The 18,541-nt window shown below is 38.7% G+C and overlaps 1 protein-coding gene across 2 annotated transcripts in view; it reads left to right on the top strand.

Annotated features, from left to right (window-relative positions):
• The window catches only part of RELN (reelin), a 529,179-nt gene that overhangs the window by 447,364 nt on the left and 63,274 nt on the right, over window positions 1–18,541 (top strand). For both annotated transcript variants that reach the window (XM_054494994.1, XM_063667694.1), the window contains exons 42-46: window positions 2,540–2,760; window positions 4,960–5,107; window positions 7,379–7,637; window positions 8,503–8,752; window positions 12,331–12,499. In XM_054494994.1, the coding sequence (XP_054350969.1) occupies window positions 2,540–2,760; window positions 4,960–5,107; window positions 7,379–7,637; window positions 8,503–8,752; window positions 12,331–12,499 (1,047 nt within the window). The remainder of the gene's footprint in view (window positions 1–2,539; window positions 2,761–4,959; window positions 5,108–7,378; window positions 7,638–8,502; window positions 8,753–12,330; window positions 12,500–18,541) is intronic.

Here is an 18,541-nt window from a genome sequence, read left to right as displayed (position 1 = left end):
CCCATTTATCATAGTGCTTGCAGTTTCTGTGTCAAGGCAGGTGAACAATAATAAATATCCAACTAAGGTGGTTCATTTATATTCAGAACATTTGAATAAATAAGAAGTTCAAAAAAAATCCTTGTAGGCTTTTGTTCAAAGGAAAACCAGCCATTTCCCTCAGCTCAGCAGTCTGAAAGTTCAAAAGGTAAGAAGTGCTTCTCACCAAGACTAAACTCTGACAAGTATTTGAAAATAAAGTTTAATTATGGACTGGCATTTTGGGGGCAGCTTAACATAGTTGGAGTTTGGAACTGGATGTAGTGGCTCATGCCTGTAATCCCAACACTTTGAGAGGCCAAGGCAGGCGGATCACTTGAGGTCAGGACTCTGAGACCAGCCTGGCCAACATGATGAAACCCTGTCTCTATTAAAAATACAAAAATTAGCCAGGCGTGGTGGCGGGCGCCTGTAATCCCAGCTACTCGGGAGGCTGAGGCAGAAGAATTGCTTGAACCCTGGAGGTGGAGGTTGCAGTGGGCCAAGATCGTGCCACTGCACTCAAGCCTGGGCAACAGAGCAAGATGGAACAATGAAATTAGGGTTAAATATATGTAGGAACTTGAATCTGTCGCTTTACTATCCACTAAATTTTAGAAGCCTAACAAATGTATTTTTCCCCCACCACCCATCCTTAATCCTGGTATTTAACTTCTAATTTCTGTTTCTCAAACTAGAAAACTATTCAGAATTTAGTTTCTATGGTAATTGAAAATTGGGAAGATTCACAGGGCACAAAAATAAGTGCACATGTCATCTCTGCATCCTGCCATTCTAAAATAAATCTGTCTTCTTTGAACTGAGTTTTATACATGATAAAATACATGAAAACATTTCTGGACAGCTACCTAAATATGTAGATTATTTCTAAGGAGCTAACTTATCAGCAACATGATAGGACAATTCAAAAGGAAAATTATTTTTGACTTAAAAAGAAGTTAAGAAATAAGAGAATCTAAAAATACATCAGATTTTGCCACTTTTTCTCTTAAAAAATAATCTTTTTGGGCTCTCTGTTTCTGGTCAGATAAAATCCAAAAAACCTTAGTTTGGCTCATAAGGACTTTCACAACAAATTACATGCCACAAACATTTACTGAGCATCTACTATGTGTGAACAGTATATGGGTGCCTTAAAAAGGTACAAAAAAAGAAAGAGACGTGGACATTGGCCTCTATGAGCTCACAGCCAATGGAGGAAATAGACACACTTTTAAGTAACTCCAGCTGTGATAACTGTAATAACGGAAATTCCATCAAAATTATGGAAGAGAAAGTAAGATAGAAAAATTTAAAAGATTGTCATTTACCATAAGGTCCATCAATTTCACTACCCTTCTACCCAAAAGAATTGAAAACATGTATTTAAGCAATTACCTGTACACAGATATTTATAGCATCACTATTCACAATAGCCAAAAAATGGAAACAACCAAATGTCCATCAACTAATGAATGGGTAAATAAAGCTAGTATATCCATACAATGGAATATTGTTCAGTCACAAAAGGCATGAAATTCTGATACTTGCTACACCATGAATGAACCTTGAAAACATTATGCTAAGTGAATGAAGCCAGACACAAAATGTCACATATTCTATCTTTCCATTTATATGAAATATCCAGAATACGTCAATCCATAGAGACAGAAATGATTGGTGGTTGTCAGTTGTCAGGGAGGGAGAGATGGGGAAAACTGTTCAATGGGCATGGGGTTTCCTTTTGGGGTGATAAAAATGTCTTGAAACTAGAAAGAGGTGATGGTTGGACAACACTATGAATGTGCTAAATGCCACTGATGTGTACACTTTCAATGGTTAATGGTTAATTTTATGTTGTGTGAATTTTACCTCAGTTTTTTTAAAAAAAGGTTAGTTATACAGAGTGTATTAAATAGACAGAAGGGGCCGGGCGCAGTGGCTCACACTTGTAATCCCAGCACTTTGGGAGGCTGATGTGGGCAGATCACCTGAGGTCAGGAGTTCAAGACCAGCCTGGCCAACATGGTGAAACCCCATCTCTACTAAAAATACAAAAATTAGCCAGGCGTGGTGGTGTGCACCTGTAATTCCAGCCACTCGGGAGGCTGAGGCAGGAGAATCACTTGAACCCGGGAGATGGAGGTTGCAGTGAGCCGAGATTGCACCACTGCACTCCAGCCTGGGGGACAGAGTGAGACTCTGTCTCAAAAAAAAAAAAAAAAAATAGTAAGGATGGAGAAATCTTCACCAAGGAAGTCAATATTGAAAAAGATGGGAAGATCAAGTGAAACGTTGACATTCTGATAGGATTAGGAAAAGCTTACAAGAAACAAGAACTTTACTGGCAAAATCCTGGAGATTGAGGAATGGAGTTTTGTTCCTGAAATGGCAAATGTTTTCTATTTCTTGGGTGTTGAGCATAGGTAGAAGCTTCCCATTGTTCATTGATCAGATGTGCTTACTTTGAAGGTATATTGTTCCATTGATTAGCTTTTGAAAGACTTGTCCTCTTTTCCAGATCTGTCCGTTTCAGATGGTACCAGGGATTTTACCCTGCCGGCTCTCAGCCAGTGACATGGGCCATTGATAATGTCTACATCGGTCCCCAGTGTGAGGAGATGTGTAATGGACAGGGGAGCTGTATCAATGGAACCAAATGTATATGTGACCCTGGCTACTCAGGTCCAACCTGTAAAATAAGCACCAAAAATCCTGATTTTCTCAAAGATGATTTCGAAGGTAGTCTTTTCATACAAATTCTATGTAGTCTTGTGAAAGAACTTATATGTTAAACACAATTTTTGGTAGATAACTAATCATTAAGTTTAATTCTAATATCTCATTATTATTTCAATTGTGAACATCCAAGAATTCATTTAGTTCTGAATTTATAGGGTTCCATTTTGGAAACAATGGTCAGTGAGTGAAATACTGATACAGGCTACAAGACCTTTACTGAGAAAAACTAAGGCTGTGTTCACAACTTTTTCTACCACATGTAATTTCTGACTAATGACAATTTTAGAATATATCTATAGAGAGTTAATCTTGGATGGAAGGGTTTCCAGAAATACAAATTTCTGTTACTGCTTTACCACAAACTGCTTAAATAGCCTGTCATCACTTTCTATAGTTTAGTTTTACACCTAGAATTCAGTATCATTATGTGTGAAGACAATGTTACAACATAGTAAAATGCATGTAATGTAATGATTAGAAAAAAGCATTTAAATTATATATGCACTTTGATCAAACTGTGGAAAAACACCTCCATAAAAGAAAGTCTTAAGTATAATAGCTATCTATATTAGGGTAGTGAGATTAAAAGATTTTCTTTCGGCCTGGTGCAGTGGCTCATGCCTGTAATCCTAGCACTTTGGGAGGCTGAGGCAGGTGGATCACGAGGTCGGGAATTCGAGACCAGCCTGGCCAACATGGTGAAACCCCATCTCTACTAAAAATACAAAAAAGCCGGGCGCGCTGGCAGGCACTTGTAATCCCAGCTACTCGGGAGGTGATTGGCTTGAACTTGAGAGGCGGAGTTTGCAGTGAGCCGAGATCGCACCTCTGCACTCTAGCCTGGGCGACAGAGCGAGACTCTATCTCAAAAAAAAAAAAAAAAAAGATTTTTTTTTTTTGCTCAGTTTTTGTAAAATTGTTATATTTATGGTTTTACAATACATTTTAAAACGATCTAAGTATATCCATACAGTGGAACATTACTCAGCCATAAAAAGGAATGAAATACTGATACAGGCTACAACATAGATGAAACTCAAAAACATGCTAAATGAAAGAAGCCAGACACAAAAGGCCACATATTATGTCAATAAGTAAATTCATAAAGACAGAAAGCAGATTATTATTTGCCAGCATTGGAGGAGGGGGAAATGAGGGGACAGTGACAGTTTAACGGGCACAGGGTTTCCTTTCAAGCTCATGAAAAAGTTCTGGAACTAGGTAGTAGTGATGGCTGCACAACAGAGTGTATCAACTAAATGCCACTGAACTGTTTACTTTGAAATGGTTAAAATGGTAAATCTTATGTGATGTGTATTTTACCACAATGAAAAAATAAACTAAATCGGAGTATCTGAATAGATTTAAGAGCTGGTTTTTAAAGACGGTATTTTATTTTATATTTTATTTTATTTTATTTTATTTATTTTTTGAGATGGAGTTTTGCTCTTTCACCCAGGCTGGAGTGAAGTGGCACAATCTTGGCTAACTGCCACCTCCGCCTCCTGGGTTCAAGCAATTCTCCTGCCTCAGCCTCCCGAGTAGCCGAGATGACAGGCACCCGCCACCACACCTAGCTAATTTTTGTATTTTTAGTAGAGACAGGATTTTGCCATGTTGGCCAGGCTGGTCTCAAACTCCTGACCTCAGGTGATCCACCTGCCTCGGCCTCCCAAAGTGCTGTAATTACAGGTGTGAGCCACCGCCCCCAGCCTTAAAGACGTTATTTAATAGGCAATAATAAATGGTATTGAAATTTCTCCCACTAAAACTGCTTTTTTAAATATTTTGTTGTCCCTGCCTGACACTATCCTTAAATTAGAAAGGACACAGTAGAGAGGCTGGTAGAAAGGCTACACAGCCCCCACCTTCCTGATGGCCTGAACTACTCTCTGACTAACCAGTGTCTTTTTTTTCAGTGTGAACAAGACGAAAGGAGGGATCCATCTATCTGGACCATAGATACTCAAGAAAATACCCCCCCTCCTATCACAAGAATCTTTAAATTATACCAGCCAAGGCTAAACAATTCAAACAAGCTAAAATGTTGAAAAGGCCTCTTATCCTAAAACATGACTTTAATATTTATGACTTCATATTTTGAAACTACATAATGCATTTACCATACTCCTTTTAAAAATATAATACAACTCACTATAGTTGGGGTCATAGGTAAACCATATTTTCCAATTTTTTCAGGTCAGCTAGAATCTGATAGATTCTTATTAATGAGTGGTGGGAAACCATCTCGAAAGTGTGGAATCCTTTCTAGTGGAAACAACCTCTTTTTCAATGAAGATGGCTTGCGCATGTTGATGACACGAGACCTGGATTTATCACATGCTAGGTAATCATTTTTAGATGCTGTTGAAAAAAAACACATCGTAACGTATAATAGCAGGACATAATCAAATCAGAAAGAAGCAGATTTCAAGGACAAGGCCTTCCATTATAAATACTGAACTTCTCTCTTTATCAAAGCTTTCAGGAAGACACAATTTACATAATTTCTATTCTAAAACTGAAAGAGATTATTCAATAACTTAATCAGAAAGGAAACATACCTAAACAGCCAAAAATTAACATCTGATATTTTATAAGATTGAGATTAGGAAGTAACAATGTTTAATTTACTTTAACTTCAATAAAATATTGTGTCTTCTTTATCTTTCTGTATAACATACTTTTCATTAGCACTTGCACTATGTAGAAATTATTTACACTTATACCATGCTTAGTAGAAAGCTTAGTTGAAATGCAATATATCTTCAAATTATTCATAATTAATTTTATCTCTGCCAGCAATTTAAGCTAAAAACATTTGAAGGGCAGCATTATTCTTTATAAGCATCTTTCCAATGATTCACTCACACATTCTAAGCAGTCATTTTCTAAATTGAACACAGTCACTCAGAAACAAACATTTTAAACTGGCTCAGAGGATTATGTCCTGTCAAGATGTGTATCCCTTGATCATTTGATGGGCCAAAAACTTAACAAGGACGATAAAAAAGATGGTTTAATATGTGTAAAATGGAACTCTGACCTAATTTTGCAAGTGAACAAAGAAACCATGTTTTTGTCTTTTGAGATATTTCAGAGTATCTTAAAATACATCTTAACATTTTTACCCCTTCTTTTTCCTAAATGCTTCATTTATTGATCATAAATTTGATCACACTTCATAGAAAATACAGTTCTGTGAAATAATTACACAGTTATAAAAACAATATTTTATCATTATCCCACTTTAATGCATATAGTTTAATTTGATGTTCCTTATTTCAGATTTTTATTAGCAGCTGAGTTCTCTAATTTAGAAATTATTAGGTGTTCCCAAATAAGTAATTATCTCATGGTTTATCTATCACTAAGTTAATGTAAAGATTTTCTCAATACAAGTAGACAATATACTAAAAGTATTTCTCTGTAAATGATTATTGTTTTTACAAATGTAAACGTCACTAGACACAACCATGTATGTTTTCATTACTCCAATGTTAAAAGCTCCGTTATTTAGCTCATCTCAGTAGCATGCTGTGTAGGATTTGCATATATTGACCTGAATATGCTCCATGTAAAATCCCAATTTTTTCAGGGTCATGAGATAAATGAATGGGGTGGGGAAGGGAACTCATGAGGAATGAATGGTTTTACATATGGTACTGATAATATTTTTATTATACATCTTAATATATTTCCTGTGTCCAGCATGCATACATTAGTGGGTATGTGTGTTGTGTTACATATGAAATTTATTCTGCATTACCAGCTAGCATCGTGGCCAGACCAGAAAGCAGCAGCTTGCCTGCCAAAGATAACATGTGAGCTAGTTTTCATTGGCATCCCAGCTGGTTGCTGCCACTCTATCCACCTCCCTGCCAGCTGAGAATGCTGCCACTGGCCGGCTGCCACCATTCTCAGTGGCCAGTATCATCCATCCCCAGACCCAGCAACAGTCAGAGCCTAGCACAGCCACCACCACCACCACCCCACACTCATGCTCCCTGCCCCAGCACAAAAGAGAGAAAAGAGGCCCAGGCTTGACATACCTCTTCCAAAAGATGCCTGGCCTTTCACAAAGAGGTGCTACAACTGGTGAATTTAAATGTGCCTCCCAAAGCCAATAATATGAGATCTGAAAAACGACTGGTGAAACATGAGAAGAAATAATCTGCCAGTTATATGGCATAAACTACATTAATTACATTCTTCCCGTTTCACACTTTCAGTTTCAAAGTTTAAGGAGTTAAACTTACCTTAAATAGATGACAACACACACTCAGACACTCAAACCGCCTTTAGATCCCTCCCATCTTTTTATAGAAGAGCCAAAGGGTGTGGGGAACACTCAAGTCCCTCAGGCTCTCCTCTGAGGAGAGTCGCTAGACACAAATATGGGTGCAGAATTGCCTTTTTTCAGACTTCACATTTAATTAACTCCCTTTCTGATTAAAAAGGGAAATCAGACTTTGAAGTGATTGCTTTGGACACTCATTAAATCGCCATATTTATTGAGGCCTTTCGTTCCCCTGCATTACCCCATGTGCTTGTCTGTTGTTAAGCATGTGGATTTCTTTTGGAAGTGAAAGTCTTCAGTAACGTTTACAAATGTCAGATTTGTGCAGTTCTTCATGAGACTGGGATGTGGTAAAGGCATTCCTGACCCCAGGAGCCAACCCGTACTCCTACAGTATTCTCTCAACGGCGGCCTCTCGTGGAGTCTTCTTCAGGAGTTCCTTTTCAGCAATTCCAGCAATGTGGGCAGGTACATTGCCCTGGAGATACCCTTGAAAGCCCGTTCTGGTTCTACTCGCCTTCGCTGGTGGCAACCGTCTGAGAATGGGCACTTCTACAGCCCCTGGGTTATCGATCAGGTCAGTCCCTTCAGGATTAACTATTTTAATTGTTGTCACTTGAGCTGCATGTGGCCTTAGAAGGCATTTAGTTCAACCTGCTTGCTCAGTAGATATCCCAGAACCGACAGTTGAGTGACTTGCCCAAGGGCACACAGTTAGATTAGATATGACATTTAGCTTCCTTTCATTCTCTCTTCCTTCAATTGCCTAAGCTTATAAAAATAAACGACACAACAGAAGGACTAGGTCCTGCTCATAGAGGATTCTGCCATATGGATAGAGGGACTTTATCAAGTGTGATACAAGGTTATAATTCTCTGAAAAGGAAAATGTGCAAATTAGCATTGGTGCCACATGCAGTAGTTCCCAAATCCTCTTTCCTAGCCTTTGAGGAAAAAAAATAAATCAATCTCCCCCACATCCTTATAGACTGCTCCAAAGGATCTTTATACATAATAAAATGTATATCAAATAGAACTCAAAGAACCTGTTAACAAACCGTAGAATTCATGCAAAGAATTGGAACTGAAATGCCTTAGGGTACAACTGTCCTTAAATAGAAATTTTACATGGAAAATACTCACACATAAGGCAAATTTTGCTTCCCAGCTTGGGTACATGTCATTTCCAAAGGCACAGTTTGGCCAATGTAGGCTGTGTATGGTTTTGTCAATCCTTTGATTTGTTTTCTGTAGTTTCTTGCCAGATGGGCAAGCAGACATAAACAAGAGCATTCTGAAAGGCCCCTCACATTCTGCTGGCCATCCAGCGCCAGTTCTGAGCAGGCCGACAGATCAAAACAAACAAACAAATGAAAAAGGCAGAACTTTCCATTTCTTAAAACTAAATGGAAAATTTGGGATTTTTTAAAAATGCATTTCAGATTCTTATTGGAGGAAATATTTCTGGTAATACGGTCTTGGAAGATGATTTCACAACCCTTGATAGTAGGAAATGGCTGCTTCACCCTGGAGGCACCAAGATGCCCGTGTGTGGCTCTACTGGTGATGCCCTGGTCTTCATTGAAAAGGCCAGCACCCGTTACGTGGTCAGCACAGACGTTGCCGTGAATGAGGATTCCTTTCTACAGATAGACTTCGCTGCCTCCTGCTCGGTCACAGACTCTTGTTATGGTAAGTATGCCGTCTCCAGATAGAGGGACAGGCATGTGTGCATGAGCTTCTGTGGCTGCCTCTGTCATAGGACCACTCTGCCTCTCTGATAGGTCTGTAAGTAAAACACAAGTGCACTTTGAGTCAAACCACACCGCATTCTTGAAAATACTGCATGTATTAATAAACTGAGTTTTAAAAGTTGATTTTTGAAAGCAATAGAATGTGAGCTTATTTTTTAAGCATACGTACGTGAAGACTTATTTTGTAAAGTAAATAACCTAAATAGTAATAATTTGTAAATCCAGGTTTTATAGTATTAGACTCGCAGAATAAAGGATACACTTGCAGTATTTTTCCAGTAAGGACTCTCATCACATAGAGAATGCCAGGAATAAGCAATATGATTTATTCATATATATATATATGACTTATTAATGTATGTATTCACAGATTTAAATTCTTGGGGCATTAGATTAAACCAGTTATTGTCTCCTCTCCATATCGTCCCAAATGATGACATTTTGTTGTTCCCATTTTGCCTATATTTTTTGCCACCATGGATCATAGCACATTCCAGGCCACCCTCATTGTGACAAATTTGCATCCCCTAGAATGAGTATGTGCATGTGTACACTCATATGTACCATGCACTCACACAGACCCATCTTAGGAGAGATAAAAGCTGGCATCATTGCACACTTGGACTCTCTACCTGAACTTACAGACCTGTCAGGATTCTGGGTCTCCTGGTCTTTCACATCCCCATATAACTCTTCTTCCAAAGACAAAAACTAGAATGTTCACAAGGGCCCCGTTCAGTTTTAGATTCTGGGTAGAAGGGAGGCAGAAATTTGAGGAATTTGGTTATTTTCAAGGTCCTACAGAATTCACAATTTTTATTATTCTCATTAGTCTGAACGTAATAGACATACTTTAGGAGGAATACCAGAGATACTCTTTCTACCTCAGACACAGTCAGTCAAGATTAGATTAGTCAGTGGGGATGGAACTTGGAAAAGAGAAGACAGAAAAGTAGAAGGTGCACACCCTGTCTTCAGTAGATACAGACTACCTGATGGGATACCTCAAAGAAAGTCCAGTAAATCAAGTGTTCCATGGAGTAGTGCTGATACAAAATGTAATGAGAACTCAAAGGAGCAAGAGATGACCAATGGTTGGCCAATCTAAGAAGTTAGGGAACATTTCACAAAGGAGCTAAGTCTTAAGTGGACCTTGATGGTTGAAGTAGATTCTAAGGGTGGATGGAAAAGAAAGGGCCCCCAAACTAGGCTGTAAGTAGAAGCAAAGAAGCTGATGTGGGGTTCTCCTAAAACTGAGAGCAGACCAGCCTCAACAGGTCTTGGTGTGCATCTAGTGGAGAAGAGCACAGTGTGGTGATTTTGAAAACAGTCTAGACTCTTACTCCCTTCTTCACATAGAAAGTAGAGGAGAGCCCAAAGAAGTAAGTTATCACATGGTCAACCTGCAGCACAGCACCAGGACTAAAATTTTGCCCTCGTAAGCCCAGTCACGTGTACAGGCTGGTGCAGCCTCCTGAGAAAGGTTAAAATGAATGATAAAATGAAAGAGTAAAGTGGCTGAGTGGAGTTGGCAACAAATTAAGAAGGGCCTTAAGAAGCAGGCATGGGGATTTGTGCTTGGTAAGGTCATGAACAAGAGAGTACAAGTGCAGAGGGGTGACATGATGTGTTTCACGAAGATGAGCTCCAGAGCCAATGAAGGTGGGTACAGAAGAATTCCAGTAAAGAAACCACAGTGGTCATCTCTGTAGGAAGCAATGTAGAGTTGCACTATGTGGCATGAAGAGACATGGAAGAGATAAAATTGATACAAGATAATGCAAAAAAAATCAGCAGATCTCAGGACTGAGTTGAACATAGAGGGTAAAGGACACAGAAAAGTAAAATTTCTAAAATAACTTCTAAATTGTGTTTTTTCTTAACAACCTCTGATACCAAAGGCTAAAATAACTTCTAAATTTTGGACCCAGAAAACCAGTGTAAAAGTATTGCTATTGATAAAATGTGGTAGTTAAGAGGAAATGTTTGTTAATGAGGGAAAATGGTGAGTTTTTCTTAATTCAAGTGAAAGGACTTCTAAGTGAAGATATCCTTTAGTGAAGATGACATACAGTATAGAAAGCTGGAACTGTGTGTATACTGCTCATCACAGCGCACCCAGCATCCAGCACGTGCCAGACTCAGTAGACACAAACTCTATTTTGAGATATAAAACCAGGAAATTTGGGGCACAGAGGTGATCACTGAATCAAGAGTGTCCTTGTAGAATAGATGGCCAGAAACAGGGTCTAGAAGAATGCCCATAGCTGGGCAAACTTGCAAAGGAGTCAGAATAAAAGACAGGAGACTCTGAATGATGTCCCTCAAAATAAAAGAACATTTCAAGAATCAGGGAGTAATCAATAATGTCCGATGCTGTTAGGAGGCAAGCACAATGAAGACTGAGACCAGGCCATTGTATTTACCTAGAAACCTTAGGGCAGTGTGTGGTCTCACACTGGCTTCACGGGAGAATCACCTGGGAAGCTTTAAAGCTCCTGACGCCTTGGCCATGCCCCAAAAGAGTTCAATCAGAATCTCTGGTAAGGAGACTCAGCAATCAGTCATTTCTAAAGGTATCCAGGTGATTTCAGTGTGCAGCCAAGACTGAGAACCACAGCCTTAGAGAAAGCAATTTCGGAAGGGAGGTAGGGACTTAGGCAGCTTATAAAGTGAATAGGGAGAGAGAAATATAAGACAGGGGGTATGGGTTGAATGTTCCAGAAGAAGAAAAGGAAAGAAATAAATATCTTTCTTTAGACCCACAACCTGATGGCATGCATTGGCACATATTCCGTGGCCTTCAACTCCCTCCTTAAACCCCTTGGATTTCCATATTTTATATATGTTCTATAACACAGCAGAGCAAGATATATAAGCAAAAGAGAATTTACAGTTTCTAAGAAGTTTCACCCATACCAGGGTCAAAACTGACATTAGTTGGTCAGGATTCCTATAAAATGGTCAAAATTGGAGAAGTCTGCTCAATTTATTAACAGTTTGAACACTAATTATTAAAATATATATGTTCCTTATTTGTATGTTAACCATTAAATAAACACACTATATTAATTTTTAAGTATTATACTATATTAAATAATATACCATTTAAATGATGTTTGTGATATATAGTCTATCACTATAATATTAAATTACAAATATATCTTAGCAATTATATGCAGTTACTCAAATACTGTAACTGTATGTGAAGCAATACTTTTGTCATGATGATTGTTCCAAAAGCTTCTCATTATGTGATTCACAAAAATTTACTTTATGTTTCACTTGATCATATCCCCTTAAAAGTTATTTCAACATGGAAATTTAAAAATAATAACTAGTAATATACAGAGAGAAAAATTAAACTAGGAAGTATTTCAAAGTAGGAAATATAAATATAGGGAAAAAATCAAACTGACATTTGAATGAAACAAACTTACAGAAATATGATAAGCAATTATGGTTCCTGGGTCTGCAGATATATGTTTATATCCAAAATAATGTTTCCTGTTTCAGCGATTGAATTGGAATACTCAGTAGATCTTGGATTGTCATGGCACCCATTGGTAAGGGACTGTCTGCCGACCAACGTGGAATGCAGTCGCTATCACCTGCAGCGGATCCTGGTGTCAGACACTTTCAACAAGTGGACCAGAATCACTCTGCCTCTCCCTCCTTATACCCGGTAAGGATGCTTCTACATGTTCACCACATGCTTCTACATATAGTGAGCCCAAATGTGATAAAATTTGGCATGTCAAGTTTAATGAGATATGTGAGGGTTTTGTTAATTGCTAATGGTATTGCCATGTATGAATTATTAAGGCTGTCTTAATGAGTAAAATAGAAACCAGTTTTTATCGTGACATTATTCCATGTTTTCCCAAAAGCCAGGCCTTTACTGACTTTTAACTCTAATATTTTTAAAGAATGAACTACAAAAGAAAACAGTGGCTGCATCACTTGGCTTCTCCAACTTAATTCAAAGATGCCCAGACAAGTCATTTAAAATAGGCCCATTGGATACAGAATAGACTTAAACGGAGTCTGTTTTCTGCTAGTGAGACTGCTGTAAATATAGGAGTGAGTGATGTCCTATAAATGAATGTAGCAAATAAATGTACCTTAAAATTATGTCTGCTTTTAAAATTTTATTTTGGACCTTATCTTGGGAATTATCACCTGAAACATTCTTTTATGTGAAAAACCTTTCATTCTTGTCTCTATGGAAAGGGATCAGGGCTTAATAAAATTGCCTGGTACGGAAGGATCACTTGAGACCAGGAGTTCAAGACCAGCCTGGGAAACAACAGCGAGACCCTATCTCTACAAAAAAATTTAAAAAATTAGCCAGGCATGGTGGTACCTACCTGTAGTCCCAGCCACTCAGGAGGCTGAGGCAGGAGGATCACTAGAGCCCAGGAATTTGAGGATGCAGTGAGCTATGATCATGCCACTGCACTCCAGCTTGGGTGTCAGAGCCAGACCCTGTCTCAAAAAAAAATTAAAAATTAAAGTAAATAAAAATAAAATTGCCTAGTAAATTCTGATAAAGAAGTTAAATCTAAATTATCTGTGCATTTCCACTCCTGTTTGAGTAAAGCAGAGAATTAGCTTTGCCTAGTGGAATAGTGTTATGACACTCTCTCTTTCACCATCTAAAGTAGGTGCTAATTATAGGAAAGCTTTAACATCTTGATAGAAACTCCTATTTCCTCCAAGAAAATGGTTTTCAGTTGCTGCATTAAGAAAGAAGCAAAGCAACCAATCCAGTGTGTGGAACAGGAGTTATAGTTTGGGCTCATTATTGTTTTGTCATCTTCCCACAAGTGAAGAATGAATAAATTTTCCTAGCAAATGACCATAAAATTCAACCATTCATCTAGGGCATAACTTTTCTTAGGATTATCATAAATGGAATGGTTTCAGTTAGTAACAGCCTAGGGCTGCTTTACAATTGCTGGCTCAGAGGTATGAGACTATATTAACTGTCAGCAGAGTTGCCAAGTTTAAATGAGATACGTGAGATTTTGTTGCTCATTAAAGGTGTTGCCACGCATGAATTATTAAAGCGATCTTAATAAGTAAAATAGAAAAAAAACTTCATTAAGGCAACAGTCTTTTAAGTCTTTATGAATTCTATGAATTATTACCCAGCTACTCAGTCACATTTTGCAAATAAGCGACATTCTAAGATTTACTCCAGCTAGTCATTATGCCCTTGAGTCTTTTACTCAAGAAAAATAATTATTTCTCATCTTTTAATCTATCTTTTAATTGTCTCTTGTACATACCCACAAGAATTTTGACCCTTTCAAATGTTATTTGAAAAATCTGATGAGGATCCATTTCCCCCTGTTCTGTACTGAAAATAAGCAGTTTGTTTATTATATTACCCTCAAGGCTCATGTACAATTTTCTTAAAGGTGACACTGCCTTGTAACAAGGCCCTTTGGGTAATTCAAAAAGAAATGTGCATGGAGGGAGCCCAAGCCAGACTCACTTCTCTGCCATATGCCAAAGATCATTAGAACAATATGCCAGTCTCAGAGTTTTGTTTCAAACATGAGTAAACATATCTATACTACATCTACTTTTACATTCAGTTACTTGGTAAATATGGTGTTTCCTTGTTTTAAATTAAAATCACTGTCTCTGTTATCTGGAAACGTGTTGAAATGTCAATGTTTATGTGGTCCAGCAGGCCAGAATTGAGGATTTCAGTTTGTAGCTCTTTGCTATAAAGAAACGTGATGCTGACAACTTAAAGACGTGCTCAGTAAGGGTTAGGAATGACTGTGACCATGTCACAACTGCAGCCTTGTCTACTCAACACATGACCATAAGGCTAGGATCCCAGTATTGTTGGCACAGTACTAGTGAGTGTCAGCTGAGGTTGGCTGGTCACAAATTGATGTCAAACCATTCACCAAAGTAAAATGGTCACTAGTCATCAGTAGCAATTATTCATTCAGTCACTCATTAAACAAATATTTTTAACTGTTTAATTATGTGCTAGGCCTATGAGGGAGCTGAACTGATCCCTGCCTCAAGGAGCTTTTAATTTGGTAGGAGAGGAGTATTGGCCAGAAATCACCAATAATCACAGGAGTAAATATAAAATTCAACTGTGATAAGTGATGGAGAACAGGTACATGATGCTCTAAGTTTCTGTATCATAGGGTGATGTGACCTGGTCAAGAAGGCCAAGGAATGCTTTCTTGAAAAAAGTATAATTGAGGTAAGATATGAAGGTTGAATACAAGTTAACTAGGTAAAGTGTAAGGGTAGGAGTGTTCCAAGCAAGGATAGCAGCCAATTGTAGGAAGGGGCAGGTGTATTTGAGATGCTGAATATATGGATCAGATAGAGAGAGGAGCAAGGTGAGGTATGAGATGGTGTCAGACCATGAAGAGCATTGTAGGTTGTATTATAGGAACACTTAAAAGCCTGTTAAAGTGTTTGGCAATAGGGAGACATGAACAGATTTGCATTCAGAAAAGCTTCTTCTTTTTTTTTTTATTTCCAGCTTTTAAGTTCAGGGTTCCATGTGCAGGATGTGCAGGTTTGTTACATAGGTAAACATGTGCCGTGGTGGTTTGCTGCACAGGTCATCCAATCACTTAGGTACTAAGCCCAGCATCCATTAGCTCTTCTTCCTGATGCTTTCCCTCCTCCCACTCCCCACTTTCCAACAAGCCCCAGTGTGTGTTGTTCCCCCCCTTGTGTGTCCATGTGTTCTCATTGTTCAGCTCCCACTTATAAGTGAGAACATATGGTATTTGGTTTTCTGTTCCTGCATTAGTTTGCTGAGGATAATGGCTTCCAGCTCCATCCACATCCCTGCAAAGGACATGATCTCATTCCTTTTTATGGCTGCATAGTATTCCATGGTGTATATGTACCACATTTTCTTTATCCAGTCTATCATTGATGGGCTATTAGGTTGATTCCATGTCTTTGTTATTGTGAATACTGCTGCAATGAACATATGTGTGTATCAATAATAGAATGATTTATGTTCCTTTGGGTATATACCCAGTAATGGGATTGCTGGGTCGAATGCTGTTTCTGCCTCTAGGTCTTTGAGGAAACGCCACGCTGTCTTCCACAATGGTTGAACTAATTTACACTCCCACCAACAGGGTAAACGCATTCCTTTTTCTCCACAACTTCGCCAGCATCTGTTGGGTTTTTTTTTTTTTTTTTACTTTTGTAATAGCCACAGAAAAGCCCATTCTAACCAGAAAACAAATAGGAGAGGATAAGAGTAGATGTAAAGAGGCTCTTGAAGAAATAAGAAATGCCGATGGTACAGGCAGTAGACATGAAGAGAAGTGGAGAAAGTCAAGAGACATGGGAGGCAATGAAACTGACCAAGCTGGGTCATGAAATTGACGTGGGAGCTTGAGGGAAAGGGCAAGGCTGAAGATGACTCCCTGGTCTTTGAGTTGCAAAACTGAACGGATGCTGGTGCTCCTAACTAGGAAGGGAACACTGAAACTAAACACAAGATGCATCACACTCTGCTCCAGACTACATCACACTCTGCTCCAGACATTGCTATGTTAAAACATAAATAATTGGAGTAGATAGATTCATAGTTTCTATTCCTTGCCATACACATTAGTTAAGTTAGATCTTCCTGAAAGAAGATGATTTATAAATAAATGAACAAAAAGCATTGTAGTAGAGTGGAGGGCTCTGCCTTTTCATCCCTATGAGCTTTTAAGCAAGTTATTTTGTGTTTCTAAACTTCAGTCTCTTCATCTGAAAAATGGAGATCCTTTTCACCATATGAAAATCTCATAAATGTGCATGGAAGTGTTGAGAACATTGTCAAGATTTATTAAAAATGAAAATTATTTCTACTTTTATGAGTTAACCACATAATCACACTTGTTAACCATAACACAGGTTTATTATCAGACTTCAACCTCAGACTAAGAAGTTTTCCTAAGTCACAGCTTAATCTTGAATGAGTGAGCCCATGATAATGGCTAGGGCACTGTCTTAAATTCTTGCACTGGAGGAGGTTACAATCTATTTAAGGAAAATTAGACATATACCCAAGAAACAACTGAAAAATAATACCTGCTCTATATAATTTAGTGCTTCATTGAGGAGTGGGCTAGAAATGCTGCAGTATCAAGAAATGGGAGATGATATTGAAAGCCAGAATTCTAGAGTTTCATGGAAGAGATGGGGCCTGGCCTTGAAGGATGGCTAGGAATTAGGTGGGTAAATGAAAGAACACTAAATCAGGGGAACAATGTGGACAGTGCAAGGACACATAGGTATGGGCCTAGGGGAAGCACATGAGTTGCCAATTCAAGCAGAGGGCTTATATCTGGAAGCTATGACAAGATGCTGATTCACAGAGTTGGGTTAACTTATAGCAAGCATTGAAGCAAGGCAAAGGAGTTTAGATTTGTAGGCAAAATGAACTGTGGTGGGTTTTGAGCTGAGAATATTCTTCCAAGAAAAAAATCGGAACAACAGACAGATTCACATAAGAGGAGGTGGCAAAGGTGTTGTGACAATAACTTCTAAGTGAAATAACAAGTCTGGGCTACAGCTGAGGGAATGAGGCAGATATGACAGAGCATTTCAAAGGAAGAATTGATTAAAACCCAGTCACTAATTTCTCCTTCTCAATTGCATACATCAAGAGATGACTCTAGAGTTTGAAGCCCAGTAAAATAGTGAGAAGATGTGGGGAGCAAGCTAAAGTTGATTCCAGGAGGGACAATATGGCAAATTTAGTCAAATGATGCTGGATTACATGTGATGGCTGGAGGTACAAATGGAAATGTCCATTTGACAGAGACATGAAGATATGAGCCCAAGAGAAGATAATGAACTTCGGAGGCATGAACATAGAGTAATAGGCAATGCTGTAAAGCTGCACCTTCCTCCATAAGAGAGTGTTTAAAAAGAGAGGGAGAGAGAGGACTCCTAAATTTAATAGCAGAAGGAGCAGAAATGGCCAGCAAGGGGACTGAGAGGATTCAGGCAGAGAGAAGGTTCAGAATAACATGGTATCCAGAAGCCAGGTGAGAGGAGATTAACAAGCAGGAAGAGATGGCCTTCAATGACATAAACTATAGAGAGTAATGAATTTTAAAGTTTCACAAAAAACTTTACTGGATTTTTCAATTTGAGAGAATGAGTGACCTTCGAACGAACAGTTTCAGTAAGATACTGGAAATAAATACAGTTTGTCTGGTGCCAGAGCCCATGGGCTTAACCACTATATTAGTACTGCCTCTTTATTGCTTGCCTAAGAGATGGGCCGAGGAGAAATAGGAAGGCAGGAATGTCAGGAGTTATTGAGAGAGACTGAAAAGGAAGAGAGGAAGATGCCAACATCAGTTTCATAGCCGCTACTCTGAATCTGCCTCCTCCTCCTTACTAACCCCAGACCTAAAAATAAGAGGTGGATCAAATAGCATGGGGTTCTTGAATATCACCTTAGACCCAGGGTGAGTCAGTGGAAGGGCAGGTAACCCAAATCCACCGAGAAAGGGAGGAGGGGAGTGGCCACTGAAAGGCTCAGGTGTGACTTGGCTATTTTAAGTCACAGTTTGAGGATGATCTTATTCCCTTCTACTAGCCCTAATGACCTAACTGATACCACCTTCTTTAAAGATTAACTACACTTTGGAAGCCCAGGTGGTTTTAGTCACAGCGTGGAAGCTACTTAATGTCTGCAGGAAGTTGTAAG

This window comes from Pongo pygmaeus, chromosome 6 (assembly GCF_028885625.2).
Source record: "Pongo pygmaeus isolate AG05252 chromosome 6, NHGRI_mPonPyg2-v2.0_pri, whole genome shotgun sequence".
Classification (NCBI taxonomy): domain Eukaryota; kingdom Metazoa; phylum Chordata; class Mammalia; order Primates; family Hominidae; genus Pongo; species Pongo pygmaeus.
Note: the sequence above shows the minus strand (reverse complement) of the source record. Positions and strands in the feature narration are given on the sequence as shown.